This window comes from Salvelinus fontinalis, chromosome 5 (assembly GCF_029448725.1).
Source record: "Salvelinus fontinalis isolate EN_2023a chromosome 5, ASM2944872v1, whole genome shotgun sequence".
Taxonomy (NCBI): Eukaryota; Metazoa; Chordata; class Actinopteri; order Salmoniformes; family Salmonidae; genus Salvelinus; species Salvelinus fontinalis.
The window spans coordinates 60704781-60723984 of NC_074669.1; the positions used below are offsets into that span (position 1 = coordinate 60704781).

Here is a 19204-nt window from a genome sequence, read left to right on the forward strand (position 1 = left end):
TGAACGGTAGTTAGTGACAGTGTGTGTGACTGAACAGTAGTTAGTGACAGTCTGTGTGATCGAACAGTAGTTAGTGACAGTCTGTGTGACTGAACAGTAGTTAGTGACAGTCTGTGTGACTGAACAGTAGTTAGTGACAGTGTGTGTGACTGAACGGTAGTTAGTGACAGTGTGTGTGACTGAACGGTAGTTAGTGACAGTGTGTGTGACTGAAGTGTAGTTGGTGACAGTGTGTGTGACTGAACAGTAGTTAGTGACAGTCTGTGTGATTGAACAGTAGTGAGTGACAGGGTGTGACTATGTGATTGAACAGTAGTGAGTGACAGTGTGTGACTATGTGATTGAACAGTAGTGAGTGACAGTGTGTGACTATGTGATTGAACAGTAGTGAGTGACAGTGTGTGACTATGTGATTGAACAGTAGTGAGTGACAGTGTGTGACTATGTGATTGAACAGTAGTGAGTGACAGTGTGTGACTGTGATTGAACAGTAGTGAGTGACAGGGTGTGACTATGTGATTGAACAGTAGTGAGTGACAGGGTGTGACTATGTGATTGAACAGTAGTGAGTGACAGTGTGTGACTACGTGATTGAACAGTAGTGAGTGACAGTGTGTGACTATGTGATTGAACAGTAGTGAGTGACAGTGTGTGACTATGTGATTGAACAGTAGTGAGTGACAGGGTGTGACTATGTGATTGAACAGTAGTGAGTGACAGTGTGTGACTATGTGATTGAACAGTAGTGAGTGACAGTGTGTGACTATGTGATTGAACAGTAGTGAGTGACAGGGTGTGACTATGTGATTGAACAGTAGTGAGTGACAGTGTGTGACTATGTGATTAAACAGTAGTGAGTGACAGGGTGTGACTATGTGATTGAACAGTAGTGAGTGACAGTGTGTGACTATGTGATTGAACAGTAGTGAGTGACAGTGTGTGACTATGTGATTGAACAGTAGTGAGTGACAGTGTGTGACTATGTGATTGAACAGTAGTGAGTGACAGTGTGTGACTATGTGATTGAACAGTAGTGAGTGACAGTGTGTGACTGTGATTGAACAGTAGTGAGTGACAGGGTGTGACTATGTGATTGAACAGTAGTGTGTGACAGTGTGTGACTGTGATTGAACAGTAGTGTGTGACTATGTGACTATGTGATTGAACAGTAGTGAGTGACAGTGTGTGACTATGTGATTGAACAGTAGTGAGTGACAGTGTGTGACTATGTGATTGAACAGTAGTGAGTGACAGTGTGTGACTATGTGATTGAACAGTAGTGAGTGACAGTGTGTGACTATGTGATTGAACAGTAGTGAGTGACAGTGTGTGACTATGTGATTGAACAGTAGTGAGTGACAGTGTGTGACTGTGATTGAACAGTAGTGAGTGACAGGGTGTGACTATGTGATTGAACAGTAGTGAGTGACAGGGTGTGACTATGTGATTGAACAGTAGTGAGTGACAGTGTGTGACTACGTGATTGAACAGTAGTGAGTGACAGTGTGTGACTATGTGATTGAACAGTAGTGAGTGACAGTGTGTGACTATGTGATTGAACAGTAGTGAGTGACAGGGTGTGACTATGTGATTGAACAGTAGTGAGTGACAGTGTGTGACTATGTGATTGAACAGTAGTGAGTGACAGTGTGTGACTATGTGATTGAACAGTAGTGAGTGACAGGGTGTGACTATGTGATTGAACAGTAGTGAGTGACAGTGTGTGACTATGTGATTAAACAGTAGTGAGTGACAGGGTGTGACTATGTGATTGAACAGTAGTGAGTGACAGTGTGTGACTATGTGATTGAACAGTAGTGAGTGACAGTGTGTGACTATGTGATTGAACAGTAGTGAGTGACAGTGTGTGACTGTGATTGAACAGTAGTGAGTGACAGGGTGTGACTATGTGATTGAACAGTAGTGAGTGACAGTGTGTGACTGTGATTGAACAGTAGTGTGTGACTATGTGACTATGTGATTGAACAGTAGTGAGTGACAGTGTGTGACTATGTGATTGAACAGTAGTGAGTGACAGTGTGTGACTATGTGATTGAACAGTAGTGAGTGACAGTGTGTGACTATGTGATTGAACAGTAGTGAGTGACAGGGTGTGACTATGTGATTGAACAGTAGTGAGTGACAGTGTGTGACTATGTGATTGAACAGTAGTGAGTGACAGGGTGTGACTATGTGATTGAACAGTAGTGAGTGACAGTGTGTGACTATGTGATTGAACAGTAGTGAGTGACAGGGTGTGACTATGTGATTGAACAGTAGTGAGTGACAGTGTGTGACTATGTGATTGAACAGTAGTGAGTGACAGGGTGTGACTATGTGATTGAACAGTAGTGAGTGACAGTGTGTGACTATGTGATTGAACAGTAGTGAGTGACAGGGTGTGACTATGTGATTGAACAGTAGTGAGTGACAGTGTGTGACTATGTGATTGAACAGTAGTGAGTGACAGTGTGTGACTATGTGATTGAACAGTAGTGAGTGACAGTGTGTGATTATGTGATTGAACAGTAGTGAGTGACAGTGTGTGACTATGTGATTGAACAGTAGTGAGTGACAGGGTGTGACTATGTGATTGAACAGTAGTGAGTGACAGTGTGTGACTATGTGATTGAACAGTAGTGAGTGACAGGGTGTGACTATGTGATTGAACAGTAGTGAGTGACAGTGTGTGACTATGTGATTGAACAGTAGTGAGTGACAGGGTGTGACTATGTGATTGAACAGTAGTCTCATTTGGGTGGGCTCCAGTGCTGCTGATCCTGTTATTGGCGGTGGCCTTCGTCAGACTGGGGTTAACTGGGTTTGATGGCGCCCCCATTAGCTTTCATTTCAACCAGCAGCTGCCACTGTTTTCACTGTGAGTGTATGTATTTTCACTGAGCCGCTGCAAGTTGATCAGCCGCCGCAATCACACACACATGCTAACAATGGTGGAAGGGTGTGTGTGTGGCTTGCATATTAACACAGCATCCGGTTATTTGTGCTTCTGTGTGCATACTTGCAATAAAGGCCAGTGATTGCCCCCTAATAGAAATTTGATAAAGCCCTGCGTCACTCCTTCAGTTTACATTGCTAAGTGTTTTTAAAGATTTTCACTCATTACAGAGAACATTTAAAGATATTATCTTATCAGTCCTTTTAATCGATTTTGTTCAACGTGTACTCGTGCGCTTAAGTCAATCTGATCCCGGACCAGGGAACCGGCTGATCCATCTGTTTCATGGCGCTGCCTGTTTGTTTCTTCGTGAGAGCTCATTTAAGCCCTGATTATAATTTCCCTCATTAGCTACGCAGCTTGGTTCAGGCTGTGCTTTCAGGATTAGCACGCGAGATCAAAGTTCAGCCAACCTCTGATTCCACCACTGGCCTAAGCCCCATAATAGGAGCATGATCCTAGCGCGCTAATTAGCATTTCAAAGGCTTGTTAGCGGTTGACGCTAAAAGGAATGCTTATGACGGTAACGATGAAAAACGGGCATTTGCCTTTACTTTACATTGTTAAGGGGATAATCCACCCCTTTAACCACCATTTAGTTTTTAGGTTTACTTATCTGGGTCATGCTCGGTAGAGAAGTTGTGTCTGAACACTCCTCAGCAGATAGAACAGTAGAGCTGAAGAGGGATTGGGTGTCTGACGTCAAAGACCAGGATGTTATCTCATCAGTATTCTCAGCGTAACAATTATCAACAGGATGATAGTTTCATGCTGTGTGTGACTGAGTTTTCAGACACACACAAGTGACCCAATCACTGACAGTGGAACAAGAGATCGTCTCATTTCCATACAAAGTCTCTCTATACTAACCACAACCAGCACACCCCTCATACTACAGAGATTACAACGCAGCAGCAGGACTATTCAACTGCAGTCCTGGAGCCAAGGTGGAAAATCTTCTGGCTATTTCCTGTTTCTAATCAGGGACCTGGGACAGCCCTGACAGTTCACCAGCTGACCAGCAGGTAGAGGAGGAAAGCAGCAGTACACTACTTGGGCCCTTGGGGGCCCGGCAGTTGAATGGCCCTGTAATAGAGTCCGTGATACAGTAACAAATAAGGAATCACTCACTTCTCCTCTTTCCCACATCTCCTTTGGACGTCGCCGCCTCGTTGAGCAGGACCATCCCCATGGTGATGGCGGCGTCTGTGGGCAGTTGTCAAGGAAACGGACTAACCACAGTGTGTGTGCTGTAAGTGTATGCTTGTGATAGTGTGTGCGTGCACTGTGTATAACACAGACAATGTCGATCTTCCAAAAGTCAAAAGTCTATTTAGCCGCAGTGTGTTTCTCACTCAGTGTGAGCAGTGAGCCGTTAACTCCAGACTGTGAACGTAGCGATTACTGAGAGATAAATGGTTAATCAACTCCTCGGCTATTGTACAGGCATTGCTAGCGATGGATAGGAGATGGCTAGAGAACAGGAGGAGAAGACATGCCGATGGACTATGACGTTAGCTGTGGACAGGGGCGTTGTGTGGACCACCCAGACATTAAGACTTTGTAGCCACAAGGTGGCTGAGGTTCGGACCACTGGCTGCACTCATCTTCACGCCTATTTAGGAAGTTCCAATAGCTCAGCGGGTTAGAGTGTAGTGATGGTAACGCCAGGGTCGTGGGTTTGACTCCCGCATGGGTCACATACCATATACTGAACACTACCTGTCACTGTCAACTGTAAGTCACTTTGGATAGAAGTGTCTGGTATTATGACCAGTAAAATAAGGAAACTGAAATATTATCAAAACAACTTAAGTTGTGTATTACAGTCCTACCTAAAACAAGTCTAGCCATTTCCTTGTGCACGGGCTCTCATGCATATGGAAATCATGTATCTTTTTGAAAGGCCACTTCCATAACTAAACTAGGCCACCTTAGATGGAACACATCGTGATGTTGAGAAGCTTGACAACAGCATATGTGATTATGCCAACGGGTCCTTGAGAATCAGGCCTGAGACATACACACCTGCGCACGCACACAGTCCCCTGCTTGCCAGGCATCGGCTTCTCATCTCCCCAAGTAGTGTGTGAGTCTGTGTGTGGGTGTGTGGGTGGGGGGGGGTGGGTGTGTGGGTGGGGGGGTGGGTGTGGGGGTGTGTGGGTGGGGGGGTTGGACAGAGCCAACACGGAGCAAACAAACCATTCTAATTAAAGTGGAATTAAAACTGGAAGAGACTGGAGATAGTACTAATGACAAAAGAAGACAACTGCCAGCTGTGTGTGTGTGTGTGTGTGTGTGTGTGTGTGTGTGTGTGTGTGTGTGAGTGAGAGAGAGAGAGAGAGTCTCAGGCCTCATTCTCCAGGCTGCTGCTCTCAAGCCTTTTAGCATGTGTTCCATTGATTGTGTGAGAGCTACAGATGCAGTGTTTGAATGTGAACCAGAGAGAAAGGGTAGAGCATGTGGGTGGAACTGTGTTTTGTGTACAGCTGTGCATCATGTCAGTGTGTTTGTATGGGCCCTTTACAGATGCTGCCTGACGTATGTGTGCCTTTCTGGTGTCTATATATCTCACATATGTCCCATCCAACCCCCACCCCCCAGAATGACACTCTAGGTCTCTACAGCAATACACTATGGACTAAAATTACACTTTAGGATATAGTAAGGACTAGAATAACTGTAGGTCTCTACGGCGATACACTATGGACTAGAATAACTGTAGGTCTCTACGGCGATACACTATGGACTAGAATAACTGTAGGTCTCTACGGCGATACACTATGGACTAGAATAACTGTAGGTCTCTACGGCGATACACTATGGACTAGAATAACTGTAGGTCTCTACGGCGATACACTATGGACTAGAATAACTGTAGGTCTCTACGGCGATACACTATGGACTAGAATAACTGTAGGTCTCTACGGCGATACACTATAGACTAAAATGACTGTAGGTCTCTACGGCGATACACTATGGACTAGAATGACACTGTAGGTCTCTACGGCAAAACACTATAGACTAAAATGACTGTAGGTCTCTACGGCGATACACTATAGACTAAAATGACTGTAGGTCTCTACGGCGATACACTATGGACTAGAATGACACTGTAGGTCTCTACGGCGATACACTATGGACTAAAATGACTGTAGGTCTCTACGGCGATACACTATGGACTAAAATGACTGTAGGTCTCTACGGCGATACACTATGGACTAGAATAATTGTAGGTCTCTATGGCGATACACTATGGACTAAAATGACTGTAGGTCTCTACGGCGATACACTATGGACTAGTATAACTGTAGGTCTCTACGGCGAAACACTATGGACTAGAATAACTGTGGGTCTACGGCGATACACTATGGACTAGAATGACACTGTAGGTCTCTACGGCGATACACTATGGACTAAAATGACTGTAGGTCTCTACGGCGATACACTATGGACTAAAATGACTGTAGGTCTCTACGGCGATACACTATGGACTAAAATGACTGTAGGTCTCTACGGCGATACACTATGGACTAAACTGACTGTAGGTCTCTACGGCGAAACACTATGGACTAGAATGACACTGTAGGTCTCTACGGCAATACACTATGGACTAAAATGACACTGTAGGTCTCTACGGCGATACACTACGGACTAGAATGACGCTAGATACAGTTGAAGTCGGAAGTTTACATACACATTAGTCAAATACATTTTAAATCAGTTTCACAATTACTGACATTTAATCCTCGTAAAAATTCCCTGTCTCAGGTCAGTTAGGATCCCCACTTTATTTTAAGAATGTGAAATGTCATAATAAAAGTCGAGAGAATGATTTATTTCAGGTTTTATTTCTTTCATCACATTCCCAGTGGTTCAGGAGTTTACATACACTCAATTAGTATTTGGTAGCATTGCCTTTAAATTGTTTAACTTGGGTCAAACGTTTCGGGTAGCCTTCCACAAGCTTCCCACAATAAGTTGGGTGAATTTTGGCACATTCCTCCTGACAGAGCTGGTGTAACTGAGTTAGGTTTGTAGGCCTCCTTGCTCGCATACACTTTTTCAGTTCTGCCTACAAATGTTCTATAGGATTGAGGTCAGGGCTTTGTGATGGCCACTCCAATACCTTGACTTTGCTGTCCTTAAGCCATTTTGCCACAACTTTGGAAGTATGCTTGGGGTCATTGTCCATTTGGAAGACCCATTTGCGACCAAGCTTTAACTTCCTGACTGATGTCTTGACATGTTGCTTCAATATATCCACATCATTTTCTTTCCTCATGATGCCATCTATTTTGTGAAGTACACCAGTCCCTCCTGCAGCAAAGCACCCCCAGAACATGATGCTGCCACCCCCGTGCTCCACGGTTGGGATGGTGTTCTTCGGCTTGCAAGCCTCCCCCTTTTCCTCCAAACATAACAATGGTCATTATGGCCAAACAGTTCTATTTTTGTTTCATCAGATCAGAGAACATTTCTCCAAAAAGTACGATCTTTGTCCCCATGTGCAGTTGCAAACCGTAGTCTGGCTTTTTTATGGCGGTTTTGGAGCAGTGGCTTCTTCCTTGCTGAGCGGCCTTTCAGGTTATGTTGATATAGGACTCGTTTTACTGTGGATATAGATACTTTTGTACCTGTTTCCTCCAGCATCTTCACAAGGTCCTTTGCTGTTGTTCTGGGATTGATTTGCACTTTTCGCACCAAAGTACGTTCATCTCTAGGAGACAGAACGCGTCTCCTTCCTGAGGGGTATGACGGCTGCGCGATCCCATGGTGTTTATACTTCCATACAATTGTTTGTACAGAGGAACGTGGTACCTTCAGGCGTTTGGAAATTGCTCCCAAGGATGAACAAGACTTGTGGAGGTCTACATTTTTTTTCTGAGGTCTTGGCTGATTTCTTTTGATTTTCCCATGATGTCAAGCAAACAGCAACTGAGTTTGAAGGTAGGCCTTGAAATACATCTACAGGTACACCTCCAATTTACTCAAATGATGTCAATTTGCCTATCAGAAGCTTCCAAAGCCATGGCATCATTGTCTGGAATTTTCCAAGCTGTTTAAAGGCACAGTCAACTTAGTGTATGTAAACTTCTGACCCACTGGAATTATGATACAGTGAATTATAAGTGAAATAATCTGTCTGTAAACAATTGTTGGAAAAATTACTTGTGACATGCACAAAGTAGATGTCCTAACCGACTTGCCAAAACTATATCGTTTGTTAACAAGAAATTTGTGGAGGTCGTTAAAAAACTAGTTTTAATGACCTCAACCTAAGTGTATGTAAACTTCCGACTTCAACTGAATATACTAAGCGCTTGCAACAGGTGTAAAGTTCACACCTGTTTTTCTATACAGAGGAGATATTGCTAGAGGTGTATAGTGAAGTAATACGCTTTACGGTCAACTGTAAATACAGAGTAAATAGTGGAGTATAATGTGTGATATCATGAAGCTTCAGGATTAGCTTTCCTGTTGGTGTTCAGGTGCAAATGCCTCCTGAATCTGTCTCTAGAATAGATAGTGAATACAGGCTTCCCATTGGTTCCTCCTTTGTATCATATAGAGGAAGTAGTGAATACAGGCTTCCCATTGGTTAATCCTCAATTCTCCCATGAGGCATTCGTCTTAAGGATACTGAGCAGCAGGATGATGTGGGACTCAGCTACAAACTGGGCCTGGCTGCTCCCATGGATATAACTCTGAAAAAGAGAGAGGGGGGGGGGGGGAGAACCGGAGAGAGAGGGAGAGAGAAAGACAGAGAGAGAAAGACAGAGAGAGGGAGAGAGTGAAAAGTTAAAATGTTAGTCACAATTGGTCAAAATTCCCTTATTATGAAAAAGCAGGTAGGGAGAGAGATGGAATTGGAGAGACGTACAGCACGTGAGCTATAGACCATGAATGAGAGAGAGGGGGGAAAAGGCCAAGATAAAAAATGTACAAATGAAATGGGTAAAAATCCCCTCACAATGGCCACATATTTCACAACGGTGCTAAACACTCGCTAGCTGTGTGGCTTCAAGATAAGCAATGCCTATTCCCCATCTTTGACTCTCACACACACACACACACACACACACACACACACACACACACACACACACACACACACACACACACACACACACACACACACACACACACACACACACACACACACACACACACACACACACACACACACACACACACACACACACACACACACACACACCTCACTCCAGGAAAACAATCATGGCCCTATGCCTTTTCACAACTCCATGGAAAAGAAGCCTGGTCGACCTGTTGTCACAAGGTCAAGGCACAACGCATTACCAACCGTGGCCAATCACAACTCTTTACCAACTAACCTTAGCCAATAGGAGGAGAGAATGCATACGACAGTGTACTCAGTTACCAGGAAAGTGTCCTCACACAAGGAGCCTGTGTCTCCACTGATAAGAAAACATATATTTCCTATCCTTGTCCACGGTGTGCGTGTGTGTGTGTGTACGAGACAGAGCGGTCAAACTGAGGCCCACCAGCTACACGGTATGGAGGGGGAAAAAGGCATCCCATGTCCTTGTACATACCATCTATCTCCCTACGCCGATAAGATGCCACAGGTGGGTGTGTGTGTTTACCAACCACAGTGGCTGTAAATAACTGAATTGCAGACCGTTGGACAGAATACATTCTGATTCTACTAGAGAACCCAATAGCAGAGAAATGTCTATCGTGAGCCCCAGGAAGAATAGCTGAGGGCCCAACGTGAGCCCCAGGAAGAATAGCTGAGGTCCCATCGTGAGCCCCAGGAAGAATAGCTGAGGGCCCATCGTGAGCACCAGGAAGAATAGCTGAGGGCCCATCGTGATCCCCAGGAAGAATAGCTGAGGGCCCATCGTGAGCCCCAGGAAGAATAGCTGAGGGCCCATCGTGAGCCCCAGGAAGAATAGCTGAGGGCCCATCGTGAGCCCCAGGAAGAATAGCTGAGAGCCCATCGTGAGCCCCAGGAAGAATAGCTGAGGGCCCATCGTGAGCCCCAGGAAGAATAGCTGAGGGCCCATCGTGAGCCCCAGGAAGAATAGCTGAGGGCCCATCGTGAGCCCCAGGAAGAATAGCTGAGGGCCCATCGTGAGCCCCAGGAAGAATAGCTGAGGACCCATCGTGAGCCCCAGGAAGAATAGCTGAGGGCCCATCGTGAGCCAGAGGAAGAATAGCTGAGGGCCCATCGTGAGCCCCAGGAAGAATAGCCGAGGGCCCATCGTGAGCCCCAGGAAGAATAGCTGAGGGCCCATCGTGAGCCCCAGGAAGAATAGCTGAGGGGACATCGTGAGCCCCAGGAAGAATAGCTGAGGGCCTATTTTTAGGGTTGCAACATTATGGTCACTTTCCCCAAATTCCCAAGTTCTCCAGAAATCCTGGGAAGAAAGAAAATTCCCTGAATCAGAAGTGAATAAGTATGAATTCCTGAATCTTCAAACAGTATTTCTGGAGAAGCAGGAAATGTTGGTTAAGTGCTTTCGCACCCCATTTACTTACTGTTTCCCTTCTAGTACATTACGTTCTGTTGATAACATAGAAACAGGATGAATTGGTTGATAACATAGGCATTTAACAGCCATATAGATACTAGTGCCAGTGCCATTTTGTCCTCATTTGGTGTGTGTGTGTGTGTGTCTGTGTGTGTGTGTGTGTGTGTGTGTGCGGGCGCTCGCTGCACTTCCGCGGGTGTGTGTGCACTCCTGTCGTATGCGTGTGAGTGAGTCATCCATTCCCCGTATCTCCGCTAGGCTACGTAACACGTGTGGGTTTCAGCCGCTCCGTGTCTGTCTGCATAGTGTGGGCTGGCGGTCGTCATGATGGCCCTCCAGCATCTTACTGGCTACCACAGGATCGCTAACACAGGATCGTTAACACAGGATCGCTAACACAGGATCGCTAACACAGGTTTACCATGACAATAATAATAACAATAACAATAAACCACAGAATTTATAACATACTTTTCATAGAAAAACAAATCTCAAAGTGGAGTGCATAATGTATAATGATGATGATGAACATGACCAGGGGAGAGCCAGATGCCTGTGTGTGTGTGTGTGTGTGTGTGTGTGTGTGTGTGTGTGTGTGTGTGTGTGTGTGTGTGTGTGTGTGTGTGTGTGTGTGTGTGTGTGTGTGTGTGTGTGTGTGTGTGTGTGTGTGTGTAGTACAAGACTTCACGCCAGCGTAGTCAAGTGAAGTGGGCCGCCAACTTCGTCTGATAATATAACAGCGGCTGTCGTCATTCCGGTTGCTAAGACACAAGCACAACCCAGAAATACACAGAGTACACCCTGCATACACCCCCCCGTTACCTCAGAGTGGAGAAACCCTGTAACCATATACAGCACCTAGCTTCACGCAATCACATCATCACTGTCAACTTGTTGTCATTCAGCTGTCCCAGAACACGCCTACACTGCCGACATGTGACACGGCAAGAAGAGCACGCGTACTTCATGACAGGTCCAAAACAACATGCGGAAAGAGCAGGTAACTGGTAATATATTAGATAACTGAAGAGAGGAGAAGATTATATTAGAGAACTGAGGAGAGGAGAAGATTATATTAGAGAACTGAGGAGAGGAGTATATTAGAGAACTGAGGAGAGGAGAAGATTATATTAGAGAACTGAGGAGAGGAGTATATTAGAGAACTGAGGAGAAGAGTATATTAGAGAACTGAGGAGAGGAGAAGAGTATATTAGAAAACTGAGGAGAGGAGAGGAGTATATTAGAGAACTGAAGAGAGGAGAAGATTATATTAGAAAACTGAAGAGAGGAGAAGATTATATTAGAGAACTGAGGAGAAGATTATATTAGAGAACTGAGGAGAGGAGAAGATTATATTAGAGAACTGAGGAGAGGAGTATATTAGAGAACTGAGGAGAAGAGTATATTAGAGAACTGAGGAGAGGAGAAGAGTATATTAGAAAACTGAGGAGAGGAGAGGAGTATATTAGAGAACTGAGGAGAAGAGTATATTAGAGAACTGAGGAGAGGAGAAGAGTATATTAGAGAACTGAGAAGAAGATTATATTAGAGAACTGAGGAGAAGATTATATTAGAGAACTGAGGAGAGGAGTATATTAGAGAACTGAGGAGAGGAGTATATTAAAGAACTGAGGGGAGGAGTATAGTAGAGAACTGAGAGGAGTATATTAGAGACCTGAGGAGAGGAGTATAGAGAACTGAGGAGAGGAGAGGAGTATATTAGAGAACTGAGGAGAGGCGTATAGTAGAGACTTGAGGAAGAGTATATTAGAGAACTGAGGAGAGGAGTATAGTAGAGAACTGAGGAGAGGAGAGGAGTATATTAGAGAACTGAGGAGAGGAGAGGAGTATATTAGAGAACTGAGGAGAGGAGTATAGTAGAGACTTGAGGAGGAGTATATTAGAGAACTGAGGAGAGGAGAGGAGGATAGTAGAGAACTGAGGAGAGGAGTATATTAGAGAAATGAGGAGAGGAGTATATTAGAGAACTGAGGAGAGGAGAGGAGTATATTAGAGAACTGAGGAGAGGAGTATAGTAGAGAATTGAGGAGGAGTATATTAGAGAACTGAGGAGAGGAGTATAGCAGAGAATTGAGGAAAGGAGTATATTAGAGAATTGAGGAGAGGAGTATATTAGAGAACTGAGGAGAGGAGTATATTAGAGAATTGAGGAGAGGAGAGGAGTATATTAGAAAACTGAGGAGAGGAGTATAGTAGAGAATTGAGGAGAGGAGTATATTAGAGAATTGAGGAGAGGAGTATATTAGAGAACTGAGGAGAGGAGTATAGTAGTGAACTGAGGAGAGGAGAGGAGTATATTAGAGAACCGAGGAGAGGAGTATAGTAGAGAATTGAGGAGAGGAGTATATTAGAGAATTGAGGAGAGGAGAAGATTATATTAGAGAACTGAGGAGAGGAGTATATTAAAGAACTGAGGAGAGGAGTATATTAGAGAACTGAGGAGAGGCAAAGATTATATTAGAGAACTGAGGAGAGGAGTATATTAGAGAACTGAGGAGAGGAGAAGATTATATTAGAGAAGTGAGGAGAGGAGAGGACTATATTAGACAACTGAGGAGAGGAGTATATTAGAGAACTGAGGAGAGGCGAAGATTATATTAGAGAACTGAGGAGAGGAGTATAGTAGAGAACTGAGGAGAGGAGAAGATTATATTAGAGAACTGAGGAGAGGAGAAGATTATATTAGAGAACTGAGAAGAGGAGTATATTAGAGAACTGAGGAGAGGAGTATATGAGAGAACTGAGGAGAGGATTATATTAGAGAACTGAGGAGAGGAGTATTTAGAGAACTGAGGAGAGGCGAAGATTATATTAGAGAACTGAGGAGAGGATTATAGTAGAGAATTGAGGAGGAGTATATTATAGAACTGAGGAGAGGAGTATAGTAGAGAACTGAGGAGAGGAATATATTAGAGAACTGAGGAGAGGAGAGATTATATTAGAGAACTGAGGAGACGAGAATATTATATTAGAGAACTGAGGAGACGAGAATATTATATTAGAGAACTGAGGAGAGGAGTATAGTAGAGAATTGAGGAGGAGTATATTAGAGAACTGAGGAGAGGAGTATAGTAGAGCACTGAGGAGAGGAATATATTAGAGAACTGAGGAGAGGAGAAGATTATATTAGAGAACTGAGGAGAGGAGAATATTATATTAGAGAACTGAGGAGAGGAGTATAGTAGAGAATTGAGGAGGAGTATATTAGAGAACTGAGGAGAGGAGTATAGTAGAGCACTGAGGAGAGGAATATATTAGAGAACTGAGGAGAGGAGAAGATTATATTAGAGAACTGAGGAGAGGAGAAGATTATATTAGAGAACTGAGGAGAATATTATATTAGAGAACTGAGGAGAATATTATATTAGAGAACTGAGGAGAGGAGAATATTATATTAGAGAACTGAGGAGAGGCGAAGATTATATTAGACAACTGAGGAGAGGAGTATAGTAGAGAACTGAGGAGAGGAGAAGATTATTAGAGAACTGAGGAGAGGAGAGGATTATATTAGAGAACTGAGAAGAGGAGTATATTAGAGAACTGAGGAGAGGAGTATATTAGAGAACTGAGGAGAGGATTATATTAGAGAACTGAGGAGAGGAGTATATTAGAGAACTGAGGAGAGGCGAAGATTATATTAGAGAACTGAGGAGAGGATTATAGTAGAGAATTGAGGAGGAGTATATTAGAGAACTGAGGAGAGGAGTATAGTAGAGAACTGAGGAGAGGAATATATTAGAGAACTGAGGAGAGGAGAAGATGATATTAGAGAACTGAGGAGAGGAGAAGATTATATTAGAGAACTGAGGAGAGGAGTATATTAGAGAACTGAGGAGAGGAGAAGATTATATTAGAGAACTGAGGAGACGAGAATATTATATTAGAGAACTGAGGAGAGGAGTATAGTAGAGAATTGAGGAGGAGTATATTAGAGAACTGAGGAGAGGAGAAGATTATATTAGAGAACTGAGGAGAGGAGAGGATTATATTAGAGAACTGAGGAGAAGATTATATTAGAGAACTGAGGAGAGGAGAATATTATATTAGAGAACTGAGGAGAGGAGAATATTATATTAGAGAACTGAGGAGAGGAGAAGATTATATTAGACAATTGAGGAGAGGAGAAGATTATATTAGAGAACTGAGGAGAGGATTATATTAGAGAACTGAGGAGAGGAGAACATTATATTAGAGAACTGAGGAGAGGAGAAGATTATATTAGAGAACTGAGGAGACGAGAATATTATATTAGAGAACTGAGGAGAGGAGTATATTAGACAACTGAGGAGAGGAGAGGAGTATATTAGAGAATTGAGGAGAGGAGTATATTAGAGAATTGAGGAGGAGTATATTAGAGAACTGAGGAGAGGAGTATAGTAGAGAACTGAGGAGAGGAGAGGAGTATATTAGAGAACTGAGGAGAGGAGTATATTAGAGAACTGAGGAGAGGAGAATATTATATTAGAGAACTGAGGAGAGGAGAGGATTATATTAGAGAACTGAGGAGAGGAGAAGATTATATTAGAGAACTGAGGAGACGAGAATATTATATTAGAGAACTGAGGAGAGGAGTATATTAGAGAACTGAGGAGAGGAGAGGGCTATATTAGACAACTGAGGAGCGGAGAGGAGTATATTAGAGAATTGAGGAGAGGAGTATATTAGAGAATTGAGGAGAGGAGTCTATTAGAGAACTGAGGAGAGGAATATAGTAGAGAACTGAGGAGAGGAGAGGGGTATATTAGAGAACTGAGGAGAGGAGTATATTAGAGAACTGAGGAGAGGAGTATATTAGAGAACTGAGGAGAAGAGAGTAGTATATTAGAGAACTGAGGAGAGGAGTATATTAGAGAACTGAGGAGAGGAGAGGAGTATAGTAGAGAACTGAGGAGAGGAGTATATTAGAGAACTGAGGAGTATATTAGAGAACTGAGGAGGGGAGTACAGTAGAGAACTGAGGAGAAGAGAGGAGTATATTAGAGAACTGAGGAGAGGAGTATATTAGAGAACTGAGGAGGGGAGTATAGTAGAGAACTGAGGAGAGGAGAGGAGTATATTAGAGAACTGAGGAGAGGAGTATATTAGAGAACTGAGGAGTATATTAGAGAACTGAGGAGAGGAGTATATTAGAGAACTGAGGAGAGGAGTATATTAGAGAACTGAGGAGTATATTAGAGAACTGAGGAGAGGAGTATATTAGAGAACTGAGGAGAGGAGTATATTAGAGAACTGAGGAGAGGAGAACAACAGAGGACAGGAGGAGAGGAGAGGAAGAGGAGAGAGAAGGGAGAAGAGGGAGAAGAGAAGGATAACCTGCCCAGGGACTGGGGTTGAAAATTAGCCGGCTGGCTAAAACCTACACTTTTACTGAAACGTTGATTAATGTGCACTGTCCCTGTAAAAATAAAAGAAATAAACTAAACTAAAGGAGGAGGGAGAAGATATTTCCTCGTTTGGAAGGAGAAAACGCTGAATGTATTTTCCTAAATAAGAGAGAATAGAAGTTTAAGGGTCTGGGCAACATTATCTCAGGAACTCATTTGAATAAAGAGATTTGGAGGAGAGGATAGGAGAGGAGGAGGAAATTACGCATGTGGAGAGTGTGCGATGGACGAGAGCGAGTGATTACCAATTCTGGAGAGTGAGTCTCTCTCTTCTCCCTTTGCGCTCTCTTTCTCTCTCTCTTTCTAGTTCTCTCCATCCCCACAGACCCTTGTGCTGTGAATGCAGCACTCTGTAATGGAACCATGTGTCTGGAGGTGGCCTGCATTCATCTCCCTCTCTCTCTCTCTCTCTCTCTCTCTCTCTCTCTCTCTCTCTCTCTCTCTCTCTCTCTCTCTCTCTCTCTCTCTCTCTCTCTCCTCTCTCTCTCTCTCTCTCTCTCTCTCTCTCTCTCTCTCTCTCTCTCTCTCTCTCTCTCTCTCTCTCTCTCTCTCTCTCTCTCTCTCTCTCTCTCTCTCTCTCTCTCTCTCTCTCTCGCCACCCACCCCTCTCTCTCTCTCTCTACCCACCCCCTCTCTCTCTCACCCCCCCTCTCTCTCACCCCCACCCCCTCTCTCTCTCTCTCTCTCTCTCACACTTCCCCCCTCTATCTCTCCCCGCACATCGGTCTGCCGGTGAAAAATGAAGAGATTAGGCTGCTCAGAGTCTGTCTGGCTCTGATGTTGGTGGGGAGGTTAACCTGTTCACCTCTGAACACACACACCACAGTAGGCGGATTAATGGGAGGGAATGTAAAATTATAATGACCTTTTGACCCCCAAACACCCCTTGAGCAACAGGAAATGGGATATAGGAGTCATAATATGCAGATGGAAGTGTATGCAGGTGTATTACGAGTGAGTGTGTGTGTGTGTATGCTTTGGGGCCTCAGATCTACCTGCCTCCATCACTTTTCCAGTGACTAGAGACACTGAGTGTGTGTATGTAGACCTCATTTGGCCCATAGGGAATATGTCTCCATGCTAACTAAACAACAATACATGATTCTTCCTCTGGTTATTTTACTACATTTCAGTAGAAATTTCCACTCATTGCACTTTCAAAATCGCTTTTGCTTTTCCAACTAGAGAAACTAATGGAGAGAATTTGTCAAACAGAATTTATGTTGATGATTTCTCATCAGAGAAAACCCATCTCGGCGATAAGCAACCTGATAACATCGTCTTCTCACTCGATCGGCACGCCCAATAAAATATTACTCATCCCGGTTTCTCAATTAATTTCCCCCATTTTTCCACTTGGATGGTTAATCTCATTCTCAATCAAGGAAAACAACGGAATCAGACTAGCATCCCCGTCGCTCCCGAGTCCCAACCCCCGACTCCTAGTCCCAGGAATACAGGCTGAACCAGCATCCCCGTCGCTCCCGAGTCCCAACCCCCGACTCCTAGTCCCAGGAATACAGGCTGAACCAGCATCCCCGTCGCTCCCGAGTCCCAACCCCCGACTCCTAGTCCCAGGAATACAGGCTGAACCAGCATCCCCGTCGCTCCCGAGTCCCAACCCCCGACTCTTAGTCCCAGGAATACAGGCTGAACCAGCATCCCCGTCGCTCCCGAGTCCCAACCCCCGACTCTTAGTCCCAGGAATACAGGCTGAACCAGCATCCCCGTCGCTCCCGAGTCCCAACCCCCGACTCCTAGTCCCAGAAATACAGGCTGAACCAGCATCCCCGTCGCTCCCGAGTCCCAACCCCTGACTCCTAGTCCCAGAAATACAGGCTGAACCAGCATCCCCGTCGCTCCCGAGTCCCTACCCCTGACTCCTAGTCCCAGAAATACAGGCTGAACCAGCATCCCCGTCGCTCCCGAGTCCCAACCCCTGACTCCTAGTCCCAGAAATACAGGCTGAACCAGCATCCCCGTCGCTCCCGAGTCCCAACCCCTGACTCCTAGTCCCAGAAATACAGGCTGAACCAGCATCCCCGTCGCTCCTGAGTCCCAACCCCTGACTCCTAGTCCCAGAAATACAGGCTGAACCAGCATCCCCGTCGCTCCCGAGTCCCAACCCCTGATTCCTAGCCCCAGAAATACAGGCTGAACCAGCATCCCCGTCGCTCCCGAGTCCTAACCCCTGACTCTTAGTCCCAGAAATACAGGCTGAACCAGCATCCCTGTCGCTCCCGAGTCCCAGCCCCCGACTCTTAGTCCCAGAAATACAGGCTGAACCAGCATCCCCGTCGCTCCCGAGTCCCAACCCCTGACTCCTAGTCCCAGAAATACAGGCTGAACCAGCATCCCCGTCGCTCCCGAGTCCCAACCCCTGACTCCTAGTCCCAGAAATACAGGCTGAACCAGCATCCCCGTCGCTCCCGAGTCCCAAACCCTGACTCCTAGCCCCAGAAATACAGGCTGAACCAGCATCCCCGTCGCTCCCGAGTCCTAACCCCTGACTCTTAGTCCCAGAAATACAGGCTGAACCAGCATCCCTGTCGCTCCCGAGTCCCAGCCCCCGACTCTTAGTCCCAGAAATACAGGCTGAAACCTAGAATGGTCTGGCGACATAAATCAGAATTGCAGAGCGTGAGCGTGGGTCGGCAGGTTGAAAAACCTCTGCAATACGCCGCACGGGCGCATCCAATTAATCTGATGGATTGGGTTTTGTTCCCTCAATTCATTAGAGGGAATATTCCTCTCCGTCTGGGATTAAAGAGCCGCGCCTCATTGGCTGCTGCCGGCTTTAAGATGAATGCAACAACAACTTACAGCAAACAGTCCGTAACTACACACCTTTACATAGAATGGAAGCTTACATTAGGTTCATATCTTCAATGTCTACAAACGTTCAATGACATGTAAAACAGGTTCCCAAAGAGGTCAATAACTAAAAAAGACACACATATACATTGAGTGTAGAAAACATTAGGAACAAATATTGAGTTGCACCCCCCTTGTGCCCTCAGCACAGATTCGATTCGTCGGGGCATGAACTCTACAAGGTGTCGAAAGCGTTCCACTGGGATGCTGGGCCATGTTGACTCCAATGCTTCACACAGTTGTGTCAAGTTGTCTGGATGTCCTTTGGGTGATGGACCATTCTTGATACGCACGGGAAACTGTTGAGTGTGTCAAGAACTGCAACGCTGCTGGGTTTAACACACTCAACAGTTTCCCGTGCGTATCAAGAACCTGGCACCTAGTAAAAAACCCTGTTCAAAGGCACTTAAATCTGTTGTCTTACCCATTCACCCTCTGAATGGCACACA

General features: G+C 44.8%; 1 protein-coding gene across 2 annotated transcripts in view; it reads right to left on the reverse strand.

Moving 5' to 3' along the window:
- tusc3 (tumor suppressor candidate 3) overlaps window positions 1-19204 on the reverse strand; it is a 112153-nt gene that overhangs the window by 10359 nt on the left and 82590 nt on the right. For both annotated transcript variants that reach the window (XM_055924086.1, XM_055924085.1), the window contains exons 7-8: window positions 8601-8664; window positions 4088-4162 (exon numbers count right to left, since the gene is read on the reverse strand). In XM_055924086.1, the coding sequence (XP_055780061.1) occupies window positions 4088-4162; window positions 8601-8664 (139 nt within the window). The remainder of the gene's footprint in view (window positions 1-4087; window positions 4163-8600; window positions 8665-19204) is intronic.